General features: G+C 46.7%; 2 protein-coding genes across 6 annotated transcripts in view; one reads left to right on the forward strand and one right to left on the reverse strand.

The window, feature by feature from the left end:
• ZFYVE21 (zinc finger FYVE-type containing 21) overlaps positions 1–11,337 on the reverse strand; it is a 36,909-nt gene extending 25,572 nt beyond the window's left edge. Inside the window, exon 1 of one of the 3 annotated variants that reach the window (XM_088455325.1) lies at positions 11,104–11,333. In XM_088455325.1, the coding sequence (XP_088311451.1) occupies positions 11,104–11,229 (126 nt within the window). In that variant the 5' untranslated portion in view covers positions 11,230–11,333. Of the gene's footprint in view, positions 1–11,103 lie in introns of all 3 variants that reach the window. The other 2 variants (XM_088455326.1, XM_088455327.1) reach the window with 2 other exon arrangements.
• Positions 11,338–11,595: 258 nt separating this feature from the next.
• XRCC3 (X-ray repair cross complementing 3) overlaps positions 11,596–26,254 on the forward strand; it is a 44,221-nt gene continuing 29,562 nt past the window's right edge. The window contains exons 1-3 of one of the 3 annotated variants that reach the window (XM_088455366.1): positions 11,596–11,613; positions 16,875–16,931; positions 19,873–20,010. In XM_088455366.1, coding sequence (XP_088311492.1) covers positions 16,877–16,931; positions 19,873–20,010 — 193 coding nt within the window. In that variant the 5' untranslated portion in view covers positions 11,596–11,613; positions 16,875–16,876. The other 2 variants (XM_088455364.1, XM_088455365.1) reach the window with 2 other exon arrangements.

Here is a 26,254-nt window from a genome sequence, read left to right on the forward strand (position 1 = left end):
TTAGAATCGATCCACTGTGTTCCTGCAACTCTAGCTAATAGCAAACGTTTTCCCCTCGATATTCTCGGGTGAATTGTGGGAGGATAATATTTCCACAGCGCCCATGCCATAGATATCTTAAAAGAAATATGTAATATACTATTTATGTAGGACTGAAATTCTTTCCAAAATGTCTGAACAATCTCACAGGACCACAAACAATGAACGATATCAGCATTGGGTGTTAAGCACTTAAAACAACTAGCGTTGTCTAATGCTCCTGTTAAGTATCGAAGTTTTGGTGTATAATATGCTCTGTGTAATATCTTATAATGCATCTCTGCATGAGGAGGAGACCAATTGTGTATTTAGTGTAGCGCAGGACGTAATGACATATTGGAGCGTTAAATCTGGAAATGTACTTTTCCATTTGGCCAAGCCTGTATCAATTTTGGAAAGGTCTAACCGTCTTCGTGTATAACTATAAAGCACAGAAGTAGAACATGGCCTACCCATCCCACTCCTCACCACAGCATCCAAAGTATTAGTTTTATCCAATCGGTCAAGGTGTGACAATTTTAAAATATAACTTCGTACTTGAAATTATGCACACACTGTAAATTGAATATTGGGATAACGCTCTTTAAGAGTAGATAAAGGTAATACATTAGAACAGTCTTCATCTAGAAATTGATACACCAAACTAAGGCCCCGCAGATGCCAGTCCCGAAATATCGTATCAGAAATATCGCCTTGAAAAGTAATATCAGAAAAAATTGGTTTACAAACTTATGATTTAATTTTATTTAAATGTTGTGGTTACATACCTCAGACACCACAGATAATTGAGTCCCGTGGATTAAAGCCTCAAAAATGTTGTGGTCACACTTTCTATAGAAGCCCACTTCCCTGCTTTTGTAATCCAATTCTTGTCAGCCATTTGCCAAGGTGTCTAATAATTGCTATGCTTGTGGGAGGTTCTGTTTCTTTAAGCCTATGGGCTGGAACTTCAACCCATGGAAAAAGCCTTCCGCAGAAAACGCACGCAAGTCATAGGGGCCCGATCTGGCGGCTTCTGCGTCTGACTGACTAGTGGCAAAGGATGAAGAGCAAGTCTCATGTTTCTGAGAGTCAATGTAGGAACTGGGGAGATGGGGAAAAGTGATGGATTTGGCCAAGCTCAATAATATGGCAAAATTTTGGAACGAACATTCCCTGAATTTAAATGAAGTTCAGTATGGAATGTAGAGTAATTAGGAGAGTGCAGACCATGTTTAGATATCACTACCTATCTAGCTACAAAATATATTTTCATGTATTCAAAAGTATGAGAAGAAGGCTGAATAGGACCTGCCCGAGTCCAATGCACCCCATCCTGTTAGCGGTGTTTGCAGAGCAGTGGACAGCACCCTCCGCCAATGGATGGGGGGGGGGGGATTAGAGATAGGCACTAGGGGGAGGGTCAGGCACTAAAGGGGATGGGTTGGGTCTAGGGTGCTGGGAGGGAGAGGTTAGATTTAGGCACTGGGGCAGGGGGGGGGGGGAGGTTTAGGGTCAGGCACCGGAGAGAGAGGGTTAGGATACTGACAAACAAGTGTCGGTATTCTAACCATGTCGGGATTCTGACCACACAGGATCTCGTACCCATCCCTTTGCCAATGCCACCATTAGCACCACAAACACAGATCCTAGCGACCTGCTGGGAGCATTCAGTCTCTCAGAAATGAGAGCTCGGAGGAGCAAACCTCCCACCCCTCCCTCCAGATATAGCAGGTAGAACAAATTACGAATTCATGATTTCAGCAGGGAGCGCTGTGGCTGCTGTAAGTCTGAAACAGTGTGGAGACATCACTACCGACCTTGCCAGCAGCGAGGAGTCAAATAGTGTTCCACTGTCTGTGACATAATTGATTGCGTCAGCGGCGACTGATCCCATCCATACTGTGACATCTGACAGATTTGGTAGGGCTTGCCTGATTGGGGCACAATTTTGAACACTGCACTGGAGGACCAACTCCCTTCTGTTCTTGCAGTGGTAGCGCTCAGGTACAGCAATCACTTCAGACGCCATCTCCTTACCAAGTATTATCCAGTGATGGAGTATCCCATGCAAGCATGATGTTCAGGCTCCAATTCCTTCGGCATGTGGCACAGATGTATGTAGCTCGTCCCTGAACTGGCAAACCTTCACACTGCCAAGCGAAGAATCTGGGAAGGACCCTATTTTGTAGCACCAAAGTACTAAGGGGCCAGACACCAAGGAGTGTGGGCACCTATGCTCGCTTCCACACCTCCAAAGGGTTCAAAAGCGAAGTAACCACTGCAGACATTCAGAGACAGGCACAATTCCATGTGATTGTACAAGACCTACTAAAAGCGCCTCTGAATAGTGGGGGCTAAATGAAGGAGCCGGCTATGTGGGCATCAGCAGTAGATGGTTTCTGCTCCGACTGCAACCAACTGCCAGGCAGAAGAATACAAGTGTAGGTGCAGGGTAAACATCAGCCAGAGCTGGTTCCCATCTGTTGTTAGCGAGACATAGCACAGACTGCAGTCAGTCTCTGTTTCCTGTACCTGAGTGTCTTTTAAAGAGCAGGAGCTGAACGTGCTGCAGCAGACAGAACACATGTGCATTTCTCAACTTATATGCTACAGAACGTGACCGGATCTGCTCTGCTTTCTTTGGGTTTTGATAATGATTTGTAGGTGTTGCCTTTAACCAACATCCCTTCCCCCAGTAGCTGACTGTGTTGTTCTATCAGCTTGATCTTAGTAGCAGATGATACACAAAATATGCCAGTCTTGGAGAGCGCGAGCGAGTGAGAGTTATCAGCTAGTCCTTTAGCAGAGAGTATCCTGCTGTCCCACATATATAGTCACCAGCACTAGCCGAGTCCCTCCCTCCTGCAGGCCCTCTCCCTACCCTCCACCCTTGGTACCTAAACCTAACTCTCCCTACTTACTTTTGGGATTCCAGTATTCAGGATGTCGGCGCCAGGGTTCTGTCCGCCGCAATCCCTGAGGTCAGGATATTGACTGCATCCGCTTACAAAGAACCAGGCCAATGCTGTATAGCAATGGGCCCCACCTGGTACCCCTGGGCTAGATATAAAATTTTTAAAGATAGTGGAACTGTAAGTGCATACTGGAACTTGTAGTGTGGTGCTACTGTGGCACTACAAGTGTTGCCCCCTTCCCGATAATAGAAGTATTAATAATTTTTCTCCGTACGGATGTTAAATAGGTGTGCACCCTTTGTTGATAAACATACTATTATAGGGGTCTCAATTACATGAATAATTTTTGGCTCCACTAATATCCTCTGTAATGTACTGGTTACATTATTTACTTACCTTAAACAAAAAAACAAAAAAAACTCATTACAGACTAAGCAGACAGTGCCGGCTGAGCTCTCAGCACAGAATTAGTTAATTTTGGTAAAGCCTATGTACTTAATAGATGGGCAACCAATCAGGTGCAGTCTCTCTTCTCTCACAGATGAATGGGAATGGAGGCAAGTATGCCTTCCAACTATGGCCCTGATTCAGAGCCGGACGCTCTGACCAGAGCGCTCGCTCTGAATCAGGGCCAACCTCCATAAATATGGAGCGTCCTCCTGGACGCTCGTATAGCTGTGGGTCACCACCCACAGCCTATACGAGCGTGCAGGATGATGGTCGCGATGGTCTTGACCATCGCCAGTGCGAGCAGAAGTCTGCGGTTGAGTTTCTCAACCGCAAGGCCAGGAGTGATTTTGGCTCTATCAGAGCCAAAATCACTCCCACTGACATCACTAGTGATGTCAGTGGGGCCGGCTTCTGACGGTAGGCGTTCCCTCGGGAACGCCTCCGTCTGGCAAGCATGCCCCGGCACGCCCACCAAAGGGGGCGTGCTTTCAATCAACATCGACAGCACACGCCCTTTGATCAGACACAACGAGCACCCTCCGTCGTGCGCATGCGCAGTGCACACCATCGACCCACTTGCGAGCGGACAGCCGCTCGCGAGTGGGTCTGAATCAGGCCCTATGTCCCAATTTAGGTGGGGCGGTGCAGGCCGGACGGTAGGACCAGTTCACTGAAATGCAACAAAGAATTATTTCTACAAATCCATAGGTAATAAAACTGGTTATTCAAATTTTAAAAGGATAATGCTACTTTACATCTATACACTATATTGTGTACCAGGATACAGATACCGGACATCATTCTAAGGCTGGGTACACACAAAGATTTTCTGTCCAACCATCCAACTAGTTGATTGGTTGGAATGAAAATCTGGTAAGGTATGGGAGTAACTGATGATCAGCAATTTGCTCCCAAACGCTGGAAAATGGACAAAAACTGTTGTTTGAACAAATTGTTTGGATCAAACTTTTAACAAACTTGTCTGACCGACCATTTTCATCTGTTTTCTGGCATTTAGGAGCAAAATGCTGATCATCAGTTACTCCCATACGTTACCAGATTTTCATTCCAACCAATCAACTAGTTGGATGATTGGACAGAAAATCTTTACATTTGTACCCAGCTTAAGTTAGGCGCAGACGCAAATGACGACCGACTCTGCATAGAAGGAAAACAGCCACCTCCTCAAGCAAGTAATGAGAACAGACACGCTAGGAATACACAGTATGAGGAGTGTCTGGACTGTGTACCAAAGATGGTGAGAATTGCAGTACAGAACACATATGCATTACAGTCAATGGCCAGAGAGCCATGCATTGAATTCATAGTTGCAGCACTATAACTTAATTTGCATTAATGGGTGTGACATACAGTAGTTGCAGCCTGCAAGTTACCATCAGTTCCAAACAGAAACGTGTGTGACTTTACACTGCCCCTTCATCTCAGCACGACCTTACCATATGCCCCATTCAACCTACGCCCAAACCCCATTGCCATAGGGAGACGCAAGTGCAAGGTGCCTGGGAAAAAAAAAAAGCTACGCATAGCAAAAACAACAAGAGCAAGTAGCGGCAAAACTCTGAATGAGGTCCACAATGTAGATGGATGGGCAGGGCCCTCCCAACAGCAGAGTAGTAATGTAAGGATGCGGTCATACAACTAGATGAAACAAAGATCAAACATCCGACTTGTTAAGTAAGCTCTTTATGATGTTTGTCATCTATACACCTCTAATAAAACCAGTGACAGGGCACAATAATTATATCCCAACCATTCATTTATTTTTATCTTTAATGTCTTTTCTTCCAGAGATGGAACGAGATTCCCAGAAATATATAGGGTACCATAAAAATATATAAACTGCAGGCAGAACACAATGACAGAGCGAAGGCAAACATGCCGTGTAGCTAAAGAGCCAGCAACTGTACCATGCTTATTAATGACAATGCTTTCATTAAAAGAACAATTCTCAACTATTTCTAAAGAAAAAAAAAATTAAGTTAATTTTAAATCACTAAGTAAACAAACTTATAAAGTTGACTGCTGCCTTATTTATATTTGTTATTTAGAGACTGCACTTGGAAGCCCGGGACCAGGCTCCAGGGAATGCAGTCAGGAAGCCGACGGACCTCATCCCGACAGTCGGCTTCCCGACTGCTTTATCCCGGCGAGGGTTAAATGACAGGCATCTAAATCTAGGTAATGGAGGGTTAGGTTTAGGGCCCCCGGGGTGTACTTAGGGTTAAGCACCCCCCGGGAGGTTAAGGTTAGGCTAGGGGGAGGGAGGGTTAGGATTAGGCACCCTCGGGGAGGGGGACTTAGAGTTAGGCACCCCCCCAGGGGACTTAGATTTAGGCGGCGGGGAAGGGGGGAAAGGATAGGGTTAGGGGGGAGGTTAGGTTAGTAAATACTTACCTTAGGGACGATCAGGATTTTCACCCATGTCGGGCAGCCGCTGTCGGGATTCCAACCCGTAAATCATACAGATTCTGGCTCCAGGAGTAGTGCTGGGTCTGGCATGCTCAGAAAGCACACCGACTGGCCGCCTATGTAGTAAGTCTGCACTGCTGCCGGCCAGTATAGCTGGGGAGACGAGTATTGGTCAGCGGCTGTAGTGATTTATTTTTTTTTACTGTTGTTTTTACTAAACAGCCCGAAATAAAAACATTTTTTTTTATTGCTGCAATGACAGAAAAAGCTTTGTTATTAGGGTGATGTGATAAATAGCCCAATAGCGTATGGCTGTTGTCTGAACCCTTCCAGACCCAATTGCTAAATAACAGCCTGCAGCTGCAAAACAGCTTAGAAACTCCACAAGATGGAATAAACAGCAATGAGTGCAAAAGCAATGCAGGGAGGTGGCTACATTGAACATCCTTCCTACACAAACACACACACACACACACACACACACACACACACACACACACACACACACACCTTATCCAAATAAAGAGACAATTTAGCAGCAATGCTAGAGAGAACAGGATAAGATTGTGTGTTGCTGGGATAGTGGGAGTAGAACTATAGTAACTATCAGATGTATGCACACTGCGCCTGTCAGGCTTTTGGCTACATTACTCAGCCAGCTAATGGCCACTAAGCATGCTGACAGCTGAAGTTCCGCTGCAGCAGTATAGTCTCATCGGTTATCATGACCAGTTATACCCCTTTCAGACATGCAACCCGGGAAATTTCCTGCTCAGACCCGGGAATTTCTCCTTTGCAAATTCCCAGGTATTTGGTCGAGACCCCCCTTTCACACTACAATGTCTACCCGGGACATTCCCAGGTAGACCCCTTTCAGACAAGAGCAGGGTTTTTCTGCTTACCTGCCTCTTCTCTGCCGTCTGCTCCTCCCAGCCAAAAGCTGGCCAATCGTAATGCAGTTTTTTTTTAAATTATAATTGTTTTAACATTTATTTTAATTCCCTGGTGGTCCAGCGGGAGTGTGGGCGGCCCACTGTGGCACAGCCGGCCGCTGCTGGGGGTGGTGAGCAGCAGTGCTGAGCGTCCTATAGGACGCTCTGCACTGTCAGCTACATGTCAAAGCTGCTTGGTGCTGCCCGGGAGTAGTAAATTCCCGGGCAGCACCATTCAGACAGAAGCAGGGTAATTTCCCGGGAAAAACCCTGGTCGATTGCAGGGGCGGCTACCCGGGAACGTGTTCCCGGGTAGGTACCTTTCACACAGACATGAGACCCAGGAATTTTGGCCGAGGCAGGCCAAAATCCCGGGAATCTCAGTATGTCTGAAAGGGGTATTAGTTTGCATCAGAAGAAGCTAACAATATGTGCAGAATTACTAATGCACTCTGTGCCGTCTTTGGGATGGTGATTTTATGAGCAAATATAACCAGACAGAAGTCCTCAAAAGTGATCAGATGGAGCCATGATCCATTTCCCACACAAATAAAATATAAGGGGGCTTATGTAATAGGGAGCCAGCTTGTGCCGCTACAGGAACACTCGCATGTATTGCTGCATGTTTAAAGCAGCAATCAATTTAAAGGCAAAACCAAGCTGGTTTTCCTTTTAAAATTATTGCCAATTTAAATATATGGGAACACTCGCATGTATTCCTGCAGCAGCACAAGCTTGCACCCTATTCCATAAGCCCCAAAGGGTCCTTGGTACAAGTTTTAAGTATAGCAAAGCCTCACACTCATCCAACATCTATGGAAATCAGAGAGAAGATATTTTCAGTCTATAAGCTAGGTGGAGTTTGCTGTAGAAAGTCACTTAGACCCTGTAATGGCCAACTATAAAGAATAAATAAGCTAACAAAACTACATACAAGGGCCATATATGATGTCATGGCTTGCGTAAATGTACACATACGCATTTAGCTTCAGTGACCTGCTACAAAGTAGATGGTAGTAGCACAACATAGATTGAAGGCACTGGTTACACACCTTATCTTATGTGCTGTTTAATATTTGTCGGCCCAAACTTCTGATCAAATATAAGCCCGTGTTTATGGGTCTCGCAGGCAGCTGATAGGGGGGGTCACACTGGGGACACGTTGCACGGCTGATCGGGAGAGTTCAGCAGCTGATCGAAAAGGTGTGTACCCAGCGCCCGGACACCCATGGGTTTGTTTCAGACAGGCACTTTGATCACCAGTGTGTTTCCTGCATGAAAAGCGCTACTGTTCAAATCACTCAACATTCTCCAAATGGATGGGCATTGTCCACCCCCTCCCAAGGGAGCGATCAAGCGCTCTAGGTGCTACAAGCAACATGGGACAGGGTGTGAGAGTTCCAAAAAGGGTGAGGATGTACCATGCATCTTAACCAACGGTAACACCAGTATATTGTATAGTGTAAGTACAATTCAGCATTGTTAGATCACAGAATGCTTCATGATTGGCTTAAATTGGAAACCATTTATATCAGTGGTTCTAAACTCCAGTCCTCAAGTACCACCAACAGGTCATGTTTTGTGGATGTATTTAATCATGCACAGGTGATTTAGTCTATTTTGCTGGGTCAGTATTTATCCCACCTACTTCCGCAGACAGAAATCCTCAAAACATGACCTGTTGGGGATACTTGAGAGCCACTATTTACACAGACAAGTAATAACTATTGTGTGTCATGGGACGGAGAGCTCTATTTACACATTATTTAGCCATAATGGGATGTTCCATATTTACAAACCCACGCCATGCTTTGTCAGTAGATGCAAACATATAAAGAGTAACATTTAAAAAGGGGAGGTACAGATAAAACCCACACAATGAAATGACTGTTCGGAACCAGAGCTTTTGCAATTATGTGGATGTCTGTCAGAAAATGTTCTAAGGCTATTAATGCTATCAGTAGAAAGCCATCCAGGTAGCATGATTGTTATCAGCAGATAAGTTTAATACAGCCGCATACACACTAGACGATTTTTATGGATGATAATGATATCGTTCAACGATATATCGTTCAGTGTGCATGCAGTGAACGACCAACGATGCACGCTCCCGCGGGCCGTTAAAGATGTCTTTTGTTGTCCATACATGCAGGCCAATCTGACGATATCGTCAAGAATTGCCTGTTCAGAGATGTGGCAGGATGACTTCACTGAAAGATATCTTAAAAGATAAAATGACACGGAACGATCATCAGCGATAACAATATCGCTGAACGATCTTCCTTTAAAAATCCCGGTGTGCTGGATTAACAATATTGTTCATCCGCACACCCAAAAACCACCAACAAGCCATGATCAACGATCTCGGATCCCTATGGAGACATAACGATATTTTACAGATTGGCCTGCATGCATGGACAATGGTCGATATAGTTTTCGTCCAGTGTGAGTACGCATCGTTGGTCGTTCGTTGCATACACACGGAACGATATATCGTTGAACGATATCGTTAATACATATCGTTCCGCGGGTACACCCAATATCATTTGTCATGCAGTACAGTAAGTTCAAGGAAAATCTTTCACCAATATTGTTCATACAGCACATCGTCTAGATGTACCATCATGAAATCTTTAATCCAATCAGAGTGGGCCTGATCAGATTGGATCCACAAGACAGAAGATCAGGCTGGCTGCTCAGAGTACAATAAACACAGGCAATAGTAAAATAACCAAATAATAACTATCTGCAGATCATAAATGTAAATGCCGACATTACGGTGTCTATAGCATCCTCATCTAGTACATAGTTATTTTGTTAAAAAAATCATATATAAAATTATGTGTGGAAAAATGTTTTAAATGAAAAGTCTGTTTTTCAGAAGTGAATACGGAGAGTAGGATTGACAAATTGTGTAGTACAAAGAACTTTCATCCTTTTTATGAACCCCCGAGTGGGACTGAACCCCAAAAATGTAATCGCTTGAAAGAAAACATATCAAAAGATGACAATGGTGTTTGTACACTAATGTGGCAAAAGCATGGGGACACAGATTAAATGTATGCACTTTTTTCTGATTTTATATCAATAATAAAATACAAAACAACAACAACAACAAATCATAACAGTCCAGATGGTAACCTACTCAGATTTATACCGCATATGCATACCAGCAAGTCAGGGGAGGGTAAAATGAAACAGTGCACCACTCAATTAAAGTTACTGAAACAGTGTTTGACAAGGAGTTTGGCACAATGCTCAGCCAGATATTGATGTGCCAAGATTTTAATAACTAGCCCAAAGGTTGTTACCTTTGAAAAGGCCACTGTTAGGATGGTTGGCTGAAAACACAAACACATTATGACCTAAATGCAATCAGCAATAAATGCAATGCACACAGTCAGTGACACATGTCAGGACCTGATTACACAAGATAGGAGGGATACAGGAACAGCGCTGCACTATGCCTTATAACTACCCTGATCTGTAATGGTAACACAGGGTCCGCTCTATTCCCCTCACCCTTTATATAGACGCACTCAGGAACCATGGGTGCACTGCTAACAAAGCACATACAATAAGGGGCAGATGTACTAAGCCCTGGACAGTGATAAATTAGAGTGATAAACTGCCAACCAATCAGCTCCTAACAAATTTTCCAAACACAGCCTGTAACATGACAGTTAGGAGCTGATTGGCTGGTAGTTTATCACTCTCCAATTTATCACTTTCCAGAGCTCAGTACATCTGCCCCTAATTGCATTATAAAGGCACCATTTTTACAACACCTCCTACTCTATAATGCCCACCACGGCCTGAGCTTGAACAAATGGAGAGCAATAACAGTAATAATAATAAAGTTGTCGGCAAACACAATTTCGTCAAAAGGTCGACTCCAAATGGACATGGTTAAAATGTCAACACCACCAGCAAAATGTTGACTCATGAAATGTCACCAATAGAAATGTTAGGCTTAAAATGGGATGAAGTACTGGTGACATTTTGCCTACTGACGTGTACGTGTCGACACTGTACATGCCGACATTACAGTGTCTATAGAATGACGGCCAACCTTGTGCTAAGCCCATAATAGTGATAATAATGAGGTTAGTTATGATAAGAAATAGTAAATCCTTGTATGAAAGGAGTGAGGAAAGGCCGCCTGAGGCGCTACAGCTGTAGAAGTACTACAAGTCTCAGCATGCCCGGTGAGCATGTGACAGGCAGGCCATGCTGGGACTTGTAGTTCTCTAGCAAGAGGGGGGACCTGGGATTCTGTGTGTACAGGGGTCCGGGGAAGGGGGTAACACAACTCCTGCAGCGGCTCAGCCAGTCACCGGGAGGGGAGCGCTCACCTCCTTATCCGGCACCCACTGCGGCTCCTCCAGGCAGAAGGGGCTGCTGAGCGCCCGGTTCTCGGGCAGCATGCGTAGCCCGCTGGGGGACCGGACCAGCTTCTTCCCATCGCGGTCGGTGGACATCTTTTTCTCCCTCACACACCACCACCAGGCACCAGCCAATCAGGCCGCGACACTCCCATGACAGACAGGCCGCCTCTGACGAATCAGAGCGGAGACCTCCCCGTGATCCCTGATTGGCGGGGGCGCAGTCACAGGATATTAACCCCTTCCGTCGCCAGGAGAGGCGGATCACCCTAACTCTTTCCTCCTCTCGCTGGCGACGGAAGCGTTAACCGGAGCAGCGAATCTGCGCTAGCTCATTGGGCAACCTCTCTGTCGGAGCCGATTGGCTGACTTTACCACGTGATATGTGTTGACACTGGCCTCAGCCAATGAGACGGCCGCGTCTGGGGAGTGGTGGGCGGTGGCTGGCCATGTGGCGAGCGTGCGGTCTGTGATTGGACGGTAACTTTGTTTGCCTGTAATGCGATTGGTCGGTGTGAGGTGCCCGCCATTTACACTGACTGAGCTGCCTGCTCTGTTCTTGGTATGTACTTTATGTTATAGTTACATAGTGTATCTCCCGCAGGGCAGGGTCCCATTAGAGGTGTCATGTCCAGGCATGGATAGGTCTAGACTAAAGTCACCCGCAGCTGTCCATAAGTAAGGTGAGCATGGTCTGTAGAGGCCCCACTTGTCCCGACCTCCCCTGACTAGTCCTCATGGAGCTGAAAGTTTTCATTCTCAAACTATTCAGGATCCAAACTAATACCCCTTTCAGACATACAACCTGGGAAATTTCCTGCTCAGACCCGGGAATTTCTCCTGTGCAAATTCCCGGGTATTTGGTCGAGACCCCTCTTTCATACTACAGTGTCTACCCGGGAAATTCCCAGGTAGACCCCTTTCAGACAAGAGCAGGGTTTTTCTGCTTACCTGCCTCTTTTCTGCCGTCTGCTCCACCCAGCCAAAAGCCGGCCAATCGTAATGCAGTTTTTTTTTTTTATTATAATTTTTTTAACATTTATTTTAATTCCCTGGTGGTCCATAGTGTTATAGTTACACTATGTAACTATAACATAAAGTACATACCAAGAACAGGACGCTCTGTGCTGTCAGCTCAAAGCAGCAGTGCTGAGCGTCCTACAGGACGCTCTGCGCTGTCAGCTCAAAGCAGCAGTGCTGAACGTCCTACAGGACGCTCTGCGCTTTCAGCTCAAAGCAGCAGCGCTGAGCGTCCTATAGGATGCTCTGCGCTGTCAACTACATGTCAAAGCTGCTTGGTGCTGCCCGGGAGTAGTAAATTCCCGGGTAGCACCATTCAGACAGAAGCGGGGTAATTTCCTGGGACTTAAGTCCCGGGAAAAACCCTGGTCGATTGTAGGGGTGGCTACCCGGGAACGTGTTCCCGGGTAGGTACCCTTCACACAGACATGAGACCCGGGAATTTTGGCCGAGGCAGGCCAAAATCCCGGGAATCTCATACCCCTTTTCCACCTAAATTCCGGGTCTGACCCGGAGTTGGAACAAAGTTCCTATCCAGATCAGACCCAGAATTTTGCCGGCGCCGACTCAGGATATTCCCGAGTCAGCGCCGCTCACACCGCAGTCGGCGATCCAACTCTCTCCCCTTTTACACCAGGGAGCTGCCCGGGTTAACCCTTCAAAAACCCGGGTTTTAGCTCCGGTGTAAAAGGGGTATCAGTATGTCTGAAAGGGGTATAAGTATAAGTGGGACCCGTGTCAGGGAGACTTCCAGACATAGCAATCTCCCTGTTTCCCTGAAGAGTCTGATAATCTCACTTATTGCACCTTACCCCCATTATGAAGCTGTATATATATATATATATATATATATATATGTATGTATATATAAGAACAGAGATAAATGCATTCATATGGGATCATTAGTATCGTTTACCTGCATATACGTTATACGGCACAGTGATACCTATAACTACATGTATTTTCTGAAACGTATCACTGTGTTTTATTAACAAATAGATCTTACTGACTGCTTTGGGTCTCGTTTACATTAGAATATAAATCACTTTAATGACACACCTCAGATGTATCAGTACACGCCCACTTTACCGCTGCGCTCATAGGTGCGGCTTTCACAATCTCCCTGAAATTTATTTTTAAAAGTAGGCAGGCATGGTGTAACGATAAATGTGGGGCCAGTGTAACGGTATAAGTGGCACCAGCGTAACGGTATAAGCGGGACCAGCGTAACGGTATAAGCGGCACCAGCGTAACGGTATAAGCGGCACCAGCGTAACGGTATAAGCGGCACCAGCGTGACGGTATAAGCGGGACCAGCGTAACGGTATAAGCGGGACCAGCGTAACGGTATAAGCGGGACCAGCGTAACGGTATAAGCGGCACCAGCGTAACGGTATAAGCGGGACCAGCGTAACGGTATAAGCGGCACCAGCGTAACGGTATAAGCGGCACCAGCGTGACGGTATAAGCGGCACCAGCGTGACGGTATAAGCGGGACCAGCGTAACGGTATAAGCGGGACCAGCGTAACGGTATAAGCGGCACCAGCGTAACGGTATAAGCGGCACCAGCGTAACGGTATACGCGGGACCAGGGTTACGGTATAAGCGGCACCAGCGTGACGGTACAAGCGGCACCAGCGTAACGGTATAAGCGGCACCAGCGTAACGGTATAAGCGGCACCAGCGTAACGGTATAAGCGAGACCAGCGTAACGGTATAAGTGGCACCAGCGTAACGGTATAAGCGAGACCAGCGTAACGGTATAAGCGGCACCAGCGTTACTGAATAAGCGGCACCAGTGTGACGGTATAAGCGGCACCAGCGTGACGGTATAAGCGGGACCAGCGTAACGGTATAAGCGGCACCAGCGTAACGGTATAAGTGGGACCAGCGTAACGGTATAAGCGAGACCAGCGTAACGGTATAAGCGGCACCAGCGTAACGGTATAAGCGGGACCAGCGTAACGGTATAAGCGGGACCAGCGTAACGGTATAAGCGGGACCAGCGTAACGGTATAAGCGGCACCAGCGTAACGGTATAAGTGGGACCAGCGTAACGGTATAAGCGGCACCAGCGTAACGGTATAAGCGAGACCAGCGTAACGGTATAAGTGAGACCAGCGTAATGGTATAAGCGGCACCAGCGTTACTGAATAAGCGGCACCAGTGTAACGGTACAAGCGGGACCAGCGTAACGTATAAGTGGCACCAGCGTAACGGTATAAGCGAGACCAGCGTAACGGTATAAGCGGCACCAGCGTTACTGAATAAGCGGCACCAGTGTAACGGTACAAGCGGGCCCAGCGTAACGTATAGGTGGCACCAGCGTAACGGTATAAGCGGCACCAGCGTAACGGTATAAGCGGCACCAGCGTAACGGTATAAGCGGGACCAGCGTAACGGTATAAGCGGCACCAGCGTAACGGTATAAGCGAGACCAGCGTAACGGTATAAGTGGCACCAGCGTAACGGTATAAGCGGCACCAGCGTAACGGTATAAGCGGCACCAGCGTAACGGTATAAGCGAGACCAGCGTAACGTATAAGTGGCACCAGCGTAACGGTATAAGTGGGACCAGCGTAACGGTATAAGCGGCACCAGCGTAACGGTATAAGCGAGACCAGCGTAACGGTATAAGTGGCACCAGCGTAACGGTATAAGCGAGACCAGCGTAACGGTATAAGCGGCACCAGCGTAACGGTATAAGCGGCACCAGCGTTACTGAATAAGCGGCACCAGCGTAACGGTATAAGCGGCACCAGCGTGACGGTATAAGCGGGACCAGCGTAACGGTATAAGCGGGACCAGCATAACGGTATAAGCGGGACCAGCGTAACGGTATAAGCGGGACCAGCGTAACGGTATAAGTGGGACCAGCGTAACGGTATAAGCGGGACCAGCGTAACGGTATAAGCGGCACCAGCGTAACGGTATAAGCGGGACCAGCGTAACGGTATAAGCGGGACCAGCGTAACGGTATAAGCGGCACCAGCGTAACGGTACAAGCGGGACCAGCGTAACGGTATAAGCGGCACCAGCGTAACGGTATAAGCGGCACCAGCGTAACGGTATAAGCGGCACCAGCGTAACGGTATAAGCGGCACCAGCGTAACGGTATAAGCGGCACCAGCGTAACGGTATAAGCGAGACCAGCGTAACGGTATAAGTGGCACCAGCGTAACGGTATAAGTGGCACCAGCGTAACGGTATAAGCGGGACCAGCGTAACGGTATAAGCGGCACCAGCGTAACGGTATAAGCGAGACCAGCGTAACGGTATAAGTGGCACCAGCGTAACGGTATAAGCGAGACCAGCGTAACAGTATAAGCGGCACCAGCGTTACTGAATAAGCGGGACCAGGGTTACGGTATAAGCGGCACCAGCGTAACGGTGTAAGCGGGACCAGCGTAACGTATAAGTGGCACCAGCGTAACGGTATAAGCGAGACCAGCGTAACGGTATAAGTGGCACCAGCGTAACAGTATAAGCGGCACCAGCGTTACTGAATAAGCGGGACCAGCGTAACGGTGTAAGCGGGACCAGCGTAACGTATAAGTGGCACCAGCGTAATGGTATATGTGGGACCAGCGTAACGGTGTAAGTGGGACCAGCGTAACGGTATAAGCGGCACCAGCGTAACGGTATAAGCGAGACCAGCGTAACGGTATAAGCGGCACCAGCGTAACGGTATAAGCGGCACCAGCGTAACGGTATAAGTGGCACCAGCGTAACGGTATAAGCGGCACCAGCGTAACGGTATAAGCGAGACCAGCGTAACGTATAAGTGGCACCAGTGTAATGGTATATGTGGGACCAGCGTAATGGTGTAAGTGGGACCAGCGTAACGGTGTAAGTGGGACCAGCGTAATGGTATAAGTGGCACCAGCGTAACATACTCCTTAATGGTCTCAGGACCTCATTCAGAGGCGGTCGCACGGAGCGATTGGACGTAGCGAGCGATGTTTTTTTCAACTGCGCATGCGTGTACATGGCAGTGCGCGTGCGCAAGCCTGTCTTCCCGACTGCAATCCTCTTGCTCGCTAGTCACTACGAGGTCGTAGCTGTGATTGACATTTCGTGCCATTTGTGGGTGGTTACAGGGGAAGGTGCTTGTGAACGGGGGTGTGGTGGTGCGCACGCAGGCGTGGTTGACCTTAAAAAGGGCGTTTTAAGGGCGTGCATATATTACTGAGCGAGTCATCACACACGTCATCTCGTTGCAATAACGATGCTACTGCTCGCAGAGCTAAGGGTAGCCCAGGGTCTACCTTAAGCATTGCGAGTGCTGGCGATGGTTTCTGCCTCAACCGATGTTTGTAGGCAATTAACAATGTAACAGGTGTTAATCGTGCTGACGTAGGTTGCTGCCTTCGACTGACTCTGAATTAGGCCGTAGAGATAGGAGGTGTGCTTTCATTGTTGTGGGTGTTTCCGCACTTACGATGTGCTTTGCGACTGAGCGCTCGTTTTGCATATTCTTGGTCACTTTGGGTGCGACCGATGGCTCCCGAGCGACCGCCTCTGAATGAGGTCCTTAGTCATCCACTAAGGAGTATTTTGGCTTTTACTTTTGTGTAGCTCAATGCTGCAGACTATGAGCACTCCCTAGACAGCGACAGGATGACCTTGTCTGTAGGGAAGTATTGTGACTCTTCTATTTCTAATTCAATGTTCTTTCTTTAAAAAAAAAAAAAAAAAAAATGTTATGGTCTCCGTGAAGATATGGACTGGGAGCAGCTGGATTTGCATCCTCAGATCATTGCAGCTGTAAATAAGGGTAAGCTGCTACTTTCATGCAGAACATTGCAGTTTATATTGATTTTTCCCATCACTCAGGCACAGCTAACCATACACATCCTCACTGTATCCTTGCTTCAGAAGAATTATGTTAGTATGCACCAAATATTAAGCAAGGTCTCCGCAGATGCCCTTAGAAGCCTGGAGGCAGCGATTTTATCCGAAAAAAGTAGCAGCATCTAAAACATGCTGCAAAATAAAGTGCAATGGGAATTTTGTATTTTACTTACTTGACAATCTCCACACACAGTGCATGATATATAATGTTAGCATTGCACCTAACACACAGTTGCCTCACATATTGTATATTTTTCAGCCCAGTTGCCGGTAATAAACAGTAATGTCCACAATAAGTATTCTGATTTACCCAAGAATATACAGTATTCACTGACTAAGGAACGGGGAAGTAAATCTTAATGGTCATTAGGACACAGCTGGACAAGATAACAATGGTCAGAAGTCACTATGGAGGAAGGTCCTTGTGAAGCTTTGTAGCATAAAGTACACAACACAATATTATTACAGGTATCGGGCTCAATATTTAAAGCCACAAATTGATCTGCACCATGAACTACAAATCTATGAGCCATAGATGAGCAGAGCTGGATTATCCATTACATAACCTGGATTCCCGACTAGGGGACAGTTTTCTGTAACCTGTTTTCTATGTGTTTTTTGATTAATGAGGAGGAGGATGTGAGCTGAGAAGACCCTATGGGGTCTGGGGGAAAACGGTAATGCAGCCACGTAATCCACAGTTTCTGATTTCCACCAATGCCATTGCTCTATGGCAGGGGTGGCCAATAAGTGGTCCCCACCAGATGTTGCAAAACTTCATATCCCAGCATCCCCTGCCACAGTTTTGCTATTTGGCCATGCTAAAAATGTTGCAATGCATGCTGGGATTTGTAGTTCAACAACAGCTGGAGGCCCACACATTGCCCACCCCTGCTCTAGGGAGTTTATTTACTAACATGCGGGTTTTCAGAAGTGCAGATGTTGCCCATAGCAACCAATCAGATTCTACTTAACATTTATCTAGCGCCTTCTAGAAGATAATAGCTAGAAACTGATTGGTTGCTATGGGCAACATCTCCACATCTAAAAACCCGCACTTTAGTAAATATACCCCTAAGAGGTGTATGTGCCAGTTTATATATAATGTAGTGGAATAACAATGTTAGCAGCTGCTAGGAGAAGAGTGTGGCTACTGTGAGCGAGAACAATTAGCAGCCGCCAATATTAAAGCCTCCAGTGGTGTCTGGCATTTTTGCGCTGCTATCGTGCCTAGGTATGGTAGTAATGAGAGAAGGCGGAGGCATGAGAGATTAACCGGATCTTAGGCTGTCTCCTGGCAGCCATAACTGTCCTTTGCTATTTACATCCTATTCCGGTTCTGGGCAATGGCTTTCGTTATTGTCTACTAAGTGGGCCCGCGGAGTAGCTGTGTGCATTCTGCTTGCTGCTGAATGCAGAGCCAGGACTTTCATGATTGCTGCTACCGAGAAGGTCCCAGGGGTCGGCAAAGGGGATCAGAGCAATGACCATTGGAGTCACCGGGTCCAGCAGCTGAACAGAGATGGTATCCAGCAGATCTTTCCTTATTGTGATGAGTGCACAGTGCTGCTCTGTAATGTCCCACTGTCCTCCGAGATTTTGTCACTGTTTGTGGGAGGTTGGGCACAGAGCTGACCTAAAGTGAACTGCCCTCAGCTTATCATAACATCCTTCCACGCACAGCAACCTGTTTCACAGTGAAGGCTTATGCCTAACAGAGCCTGAATCAGTCCTAGAATGTATATATGAGCTGTATGTGCACCTATAGTTATGGGTACAGATCTAGACATCTACCTACATATATCTAATTCAGGATTGTTAACAGCAAGAGAATTGTTATTTTGTAATACATTATATTAACCACAGTCATGATTCAAAGTAGGGGTGAGCGGGTTCGGATTTACTCTGATCTTTAAACGGCATTTTATTGGCTATCGCCTATCATGTGTTTTGGATAGCCAATATAATAAATCCGAATTTGCGGTAAAGTGTCGATAAGAACCGAGTAAATCCGAGTAAAACCGAGCCTGCACATCCCTAATTCAAAGTTACATTTATTTAAAGAGAGTTCTTCCAACTGTGTCTAGCCCAGGTATATTATATTACACTATGAGGGCGGGCAGCCTGATGGGGTTCAGGGCACTGTTATTGATTTCTGATGAGAGTAATTTATCTTGGCCTATATTAGGACAGTATGAATGGTGATGCCATTGTTACCCCAGGCTGCTGGGCTCTTCAGCAGGAAATTACATTACGTTGGAAGCTGTTCCTCTTCCTGCTGCTTCTCTCTGTGACCTCAGGATATCCTAGTACAGATTATTAGCCATGCCCAATGGGCAAGCAGTATCCTTACGTGCAGGATGCTCTCTATGATGATCTATAGCTAGAGTCATTATTCTCACCTAATGGGAGGACAAGTATTTGGTTTTATTTTTATTCTCCCTTATCTCCTTGGGCAACCGCCATGTATACTGATTTAAATCCGTGCTATTATTGAACATATCCAGTTAGTTTTCTACAAGTAAACTTGCCAAGACAATCTGATTGCTTGGCCCAATAACCATAGCAGTTGGATAGGTAATAAGCACTGTGGCCTCACCCATTGCTTTATTATTTCCTAGTCTTGTAGTATGATACATGTATAGGACCTACAAGCTGAATATCCATTAGTATTTTCTTCCGCAACCATTGTACATTCAGCTGACACACTGTACGCAATAGGCACATTGCACCCTTTCTAGAAGAAGGGAGGATGGATGTTCCATGACCACAAAGAGATTTGTACCCATGGAAGGTGCCGGTCATTAGTTGTCCTGTTGGGGAGGATTTGGTCAGAGGAACTAACCTGTACTCTTTATTTTCAGCAAATCTAAAATCCGGCAGAGATATTTTAACCTACTCCGTGGTGGATCTGCAAAGGCTCACGCAGCTGTCCATCGGTCACATCCATCGCTTACAGAAAGCAGTATCGGCTACTCTGCAGAAAAATACACTGGTTACAGGTACTTTAAAAAGGTTTTTTTTTGTAAGCGCCCTGCCCAGCTGACTCAGCATGTGAAATGGGAGCATAGATTCTTCTATTGCCTGCAAAGCTTTGCACTGGTTACTACTGCATCTGCATCAAGTTCTGTGACCTTGCTGTGGAGAACGTCCATAATTGTATTGGCCTGAACTCCTGAAGCCACACAATGTTATACATAGGCCCGTATTCAATTATCCGCGATAAGTCGGCTAAGTTTCGCCTCCCGGACTTCCTGCCTACATCGTGTGTTTTTGGTGAAAAGGCTTTTCGTGCGCGCGCCCAATTAAATTCCAAAGGACGTGAAAACGGGAGCCGGCGATACTGAAACAGGCAAAAAGTGCTGTCAATTTTGGGGAAATCAGCCTGATACCCCTCAAAAGATGTACTGACATGGGGGTTCACTATGGGTACCCCCGAAAAGCCCTGCTAAAGGTATTTGGGGTTTTCAAATGGTCTCAATAGGCGCTATTTTGAGTCTTTCAGCAAGTGGTGAAGAATAGCATTTTGCAATTTTTTTGGGGTGGAAAAAAGTCCCATCAAATTTGGGGTACATGAAAATGGGTGCAAGCATATTTAAAAATCACTAAAGTCAAACATTAAAAAGTGCCAAAAAAGCACCTTTAGCAAACACCTGCAGTCAATAATATACCTCCCCCATACTTCCAGACCCCCCAAAGGCTATATCGCTAGATTTGATTTTGTACCCCCATTTTGACTTTTTCAAAGTGCTTTTTTGGGGTGACCTTTGTGGGGTTTTTTTTTTTAGTTTTTTGACACAGTTAGCTTCAGGGGGGTGTCCAAAGGGTGCAGGGTGGTTCCCGCAACATTGCACCCCAAAGCCCCAATTCTGCACTTTTATCCGCCGGGTATTCATTGGCAAATCTTTTCCGCTGGTTACAAGGGGCAAACTTTTCGCACCAACGAAAAGTTGGACAAATTGAATACGGTAATCAGTCGAATCGGCGAAAATGACATCATCAGCGAAAAAGTTTAGCCGAAAACGGCTTTTCGCTCCAAATTAAATACGGCCCATAATTGGTTAAAACTAAAGTAAACCATACACTGCACGATTGTGCAGCAGACAAGCTGACTGCCTGATAGCTGGAGCACCTCCATACAGTACACGATGTATGGAGGCGATCTCTAGTCACAGCCTGAAGTTGGCTGAACGATGGTCGGGTGGATCAGGCAGTGACAGATCATTGTTCAGTACTATACACTGTCATTTCGTTGGCTGGTTGGCACGATTATCATGCAGTGTATGGCCGGCTTAAGTCATATATATATATATATATATATATATATATATATAATATATATTTTTTTAATATAAAATGCATTTTAATATTACTTCTCCCAACAGCCAGTTATGCTGGTCTTTACAGTGTCTGCAGTCAAAAGATCGACCCTTTTAATGTTGACCTTTTGTACCACACCCCTCTATAGACTTGATAACTGTTTTGGTTTGCCAGAGCATTTTTGATGTCCTGACCGTAGATCAAAGAGAGAGTGTTTTTAAAGAGACTCCTTCCTCGACCTCCCCATCCCCCCCCCAAATGGATTACCAGGGATACAGCAGCTCCCTAGCGCCGCTCTGCCTTGTCTAACGGCTTTTTCAAAGAGGCAGCGATGTTGTGTGTGAGCTGCGCTTGTGAACTTCCCATTTGTGTAAAAGGGGAGACCTGTGCTCAGGGGCTTTAGCAATGCTGCATGCTTGTAACAAGATGTTGGACAGGAGAGAGGATTCTCTTATCAAGCATCTTCAGGGGCATCTTCTGGATTGGAGGATCACCGCTTCCAATATAAGACCAAACTCTTTGGTGGAGTTCTACTTTAAAACGTCACGCGGAGTACGCTATTGTCTCCACTGAGAGGCGGGGATTACAAGGTTTTTATATATATTTGTTTTATGTTTTCTATATTTAGTCTTCCTACAATTAAGCCAGGTGTTTATGATCGATTGTCATTTTTATAGTTGTGTAACAGCAGGTGGAAAAACAAATAAAAGCTGGCAGCACAATGGCCATATACTAAATGAGATGACATTTGTACAGAGATGAGACAAGTTGTGGTGTAACCCTCCGTTTTACACAGGAGCGAGATACAAGTTATGGGGGCTCCACTTTCTGTTATGACACCCTGGGGAACGCCTTTCCCCCATGTATTAATAAATGCAGATTTTATAGCCTGTGTATAGAGCTGGAATAACAACACGTAGTGTTAGTTGTTTTTTTTTTTGCTAGTTTAATATCTGATCAGTTGCTGCGAGTTACGATTTATTTTGTACTGTTTTTTCCTAAATGTCCCTGTGTGTGTTGTGTACACGCTTCTGACTCCCCAATGCCACCAAACAGACTATAAACAAGAGCGAATAATAATAATATCAGTTTCCTGGATGTGGTCACCCTAGGAATTACTATATAAGTATGGAGAGGTTAAATTATAGGTATATACGAGCTGCTGCCCACGATGAACTCTCTTCTGCCAACATTTTTTATGTTTGATGTGTTCTAGTTGCATTTCTCAGCATAAGGGCCCTGTCGCAGGAGTGGCCACGTGACCAGCAGCGCTATACAGACACGTGGCAGCAGCACCTTCACCCACCACTCACACCAATGTCACTGTGTGCCCTGTGCACAGACTGCTATGTAGCCTATCCTATTCACCCACCACTCACACCAATGTCACTGTGTGCCCTGTACACAGACTGCTATGTAACCTCTCCTATTCACCCACCACTCACACCTATGTCACTGTGTGTCCTGTGCACAGACTGCTATGTAGCCTCTCCTATTCACCCACCACTCACACCAATGTCACTGTGTGCCCTGTGCACAGACTGCTATGTAGCCTATCCTATTCACCCACCACTCACACCAATGTCACTGTGGGCCTGATTCAGAGCGGCTCATAAGCGGCCACTCGTTCGCTCCGAGCGATGTTCGCACATCTGCGCATGCGTATGGGTCGTAATGTGCATGTGCCAACCAGTCATTGCGGTCGGAAATTGAGCGCTCGCAAAATAGCGAGTGCCTGCTAATTTGAGTGACAGGATGAGGCGTTTGTGGGTGGTAACAGGGGAAGGTGCTTGAAAACGGGGAGTGGTGATCCGAACGCAGGCGTGCCAAACGGTCAAAACGGGCGTTTTAAGGGTGTGCATAATTAACAAAGCAGCGTCATCGACCACGTCACTTGGTTGTTTCTTAGCCTGAACTGTTCGCATGATTGCTGTAGGAAAATCCTACCACAAGCACTGCGAGCAGTTCAGACGCCTTTCGATGTACTCGATTAATCAAATAAATAGCGGAGATGACGTAGGATGCGAGCGGCCAGGGGGCGTCTTTACAAAATAACGAGCGCATGTTTCGTTCGCTCGCTCAGACATAGAGGCGTCAACAGACCGCAAAGAGCGAGCGCTCAATTTAAATAGCCGGCCCCTTTTTCTGAACGAGCGAGCGCAAATAGCGTCCGGCAATGATCAGGCCCTGTGTGTCCTGTGCACAGACTGCTATATAACCTCTTCCATTCACCCACCACTCACACCCATGTCACTGTGTGCCTTGTGCACAGACTGCTATGTAGCCTCTCCTATTCACCTACCACTCACACCAATGTCACTGTGTGCCCTATGCTCAGACTGCTATATAACCTCTCCTATTCACCCACCACTCACACCCATGTCACTGTGTGCCCTGTGCACAGACTGCAATGTAGCCTATCCTATTCACCCACCTCTCACACCAATGTCACTGTGTGCCCTGTGCACAGACTGCTACGTAGCCTATCCTATTCATCCACCACTCACACCAATGTCACTGTGTACAGACTGCTGCCCTGTGCACAGACTGCTATGTAACCTCTCCTATTCATCCACCACTCACACCAATGTCACTGTGTGCCCTGTGCACAGACTGCTATGTAACTTATCCTATTCACCCACCACTCACACCAATGTCACTGTGTGCCCTGTGCACAGACTGCTATGTAACCTATCCTATTCATCCACCACTCACACCAATGTCACTGTGTGCCCTGTGCACAGACTGCTATGTAGCCTATCCTATTCACCCACCACTCACACCAATGTCACTGTGTGCCCTGTGCACAGACTGCTATGTAGCCTATCCTATTCACCCACCTCTCACACCAATGTCACTGTGTGCCCTGTGCACAGACTGCTATGTAGCCTATCCTATTCACCCACCGCTCACACCAATGTCACTGTGTGCCCTGTGCACAGACTGCTATGTAGCCTATCCTATTCACCCACCACTCACACCAATGTCACTGTGTGCCCTGTGCACAGACTGCTATGTAACCTCTCCTATTCACCCACCACTCACACCAATGTCACTGTGTGCCCTATGCACAGACTGCTATATAACCTCTCCTATTCACCCACCACTCACACCCATGTCACTGTGTGCCCTGTGCACAGACTGCTATGTAGCCTATCCTATTCACCCACTTCTCACACCAATGTCACTGTGTGCCCTGTGCACAGACTGCTATATAACCTCTCCTATTCATCCACCACTCACACCAATGTCACTGTGTACAGACTGCTGCCCTGTGCACAGACTGCTATGTAACCTCTCCTATTCATCCACCACTCACACCATTGTCACTGTGTACAGACTGCTGCCCTGTGCACAGACTGCTATGTAACCTCTCCTATTCATCCACCACTCACACCATTGTCACTGTGTACAGACTGCTGCCCTGTGCACAGACTGCTATGTAACCTCTCCTATTCATCCACCACTCACACCAATGTCACTGTGTGCCCTGTGCACAGACTGCTATGTAACCTCTCCTATTCATCCACCACTCACACCATTGTCACTGTGTACAGACTGCTGCCCTGTGCACAGACTGCTATGTAACCTCTCCAATTCATCCACCACTCACACCAATGTCACTGTGTGCCCTGTGCACAGATTGCTATGTAACCTATCCTATTCACCCACCACTCACACCAATGTCACTGTGTGCCCTGTGCACAGACTGCTATGTAGCCTATCCTATTCATTCACCACTCACACCAATGTCACTGTGTGCCCTGTGCACAGACTGCTATGTAGCCTATCCTATTCATCCACCACTCACACCAATGTCACTGTGTGCCCTGTGCACAGATTGCTATGTAACCTATCCTATTCATCCACCACTCACACCAATGTCACTGTGTGCCCTGTGCACAGACTGCTATGTAGCCTATCCTATTCATCCACCACTCACACCAATGTCACTGTGTGCCCTGTGCACAGACTGCTATGTAGCCTATCCTATTCATCCACCACTCACACCAATGTCACTGTGTGCCCTGTGCACAGACTGCTATGTAGCCTATCCTATTCACCCACCACTCACACCAATGTCACTGTGTGCCCTGTGCACAGACTGCTATGTAGCCTATCCTATTCACCCACCACTCACACCAATGTCACTGTGTGCCCTGTGCACAGACTGCTATGTAACCTATCCTATTCACCCACCACTCACACCAATGTCACTGTGTGCCCTGTGCACAGACTGCTATGTAGCCTATCCTATTCACCCACCACTCACACCAATGTCACTGTGTGCCCTGTGCACAGACTGCTATGTAGCCTATCCTATTCACCCACCTCTCACACCAATGTCACTGTGTGCCCTGTGCACAGACTGCTATGTAGCCTATCCTATTCACCCACCGCTCACACCAATGTCACTGTGTGCCCTGTGCACAGACTGCTATGTAGCCTATCCTATTCACCCACCACTCACACCAATGTCACTGTGTGCCCTGTGCACAGACTGCTATGTAACCTCTCCTATTCACCCACCACTCACACCAATGTCACTGTGTGCCCTATGCACAGACTGCTATATAACCTCTCCTATTCACCCACCACTCACACCCATGTCACTGTGTGCCCTGTGCACAGACTGCTATGTAGCCTATCCTATTCACCCACTTCTCACACCAATGTCACTGTGTGCCCTGTGCACAGACTGCTATGTAACCTCTCCTATTCATCCACCACTCACACCAATGTCACTGTGTGCCCTGTGCACAGACTGCTATGTAACCTCTCCTATTCATCCACCACTCACACCATTGTCACTGTGTACAGACTGCTGCCCTGTGCACAGACTGCTATGTAACCTCTCCAATTCATCCACCACTCACACCAATGTCACTGTGTGCCCTGTGCACAGATTGCTATGTAACCTATCCT

Source organism: Taudactylus pleione, unplaced genomic scaffold (assembly GCF_031769625.1).
Source record: "Taudactylus pleione unplaced genomic scaffold, aTauple2 ptg000652l, whole genome shotgun sequence".
In the NCBI taxonomy this organism is placed as follows: domain Eukaryota; kingdom Metazoa; phylum Chordata; class Amphibia; order Anura; family Myobatrachidae; genus Taudactylus; species Taudactylus pleione.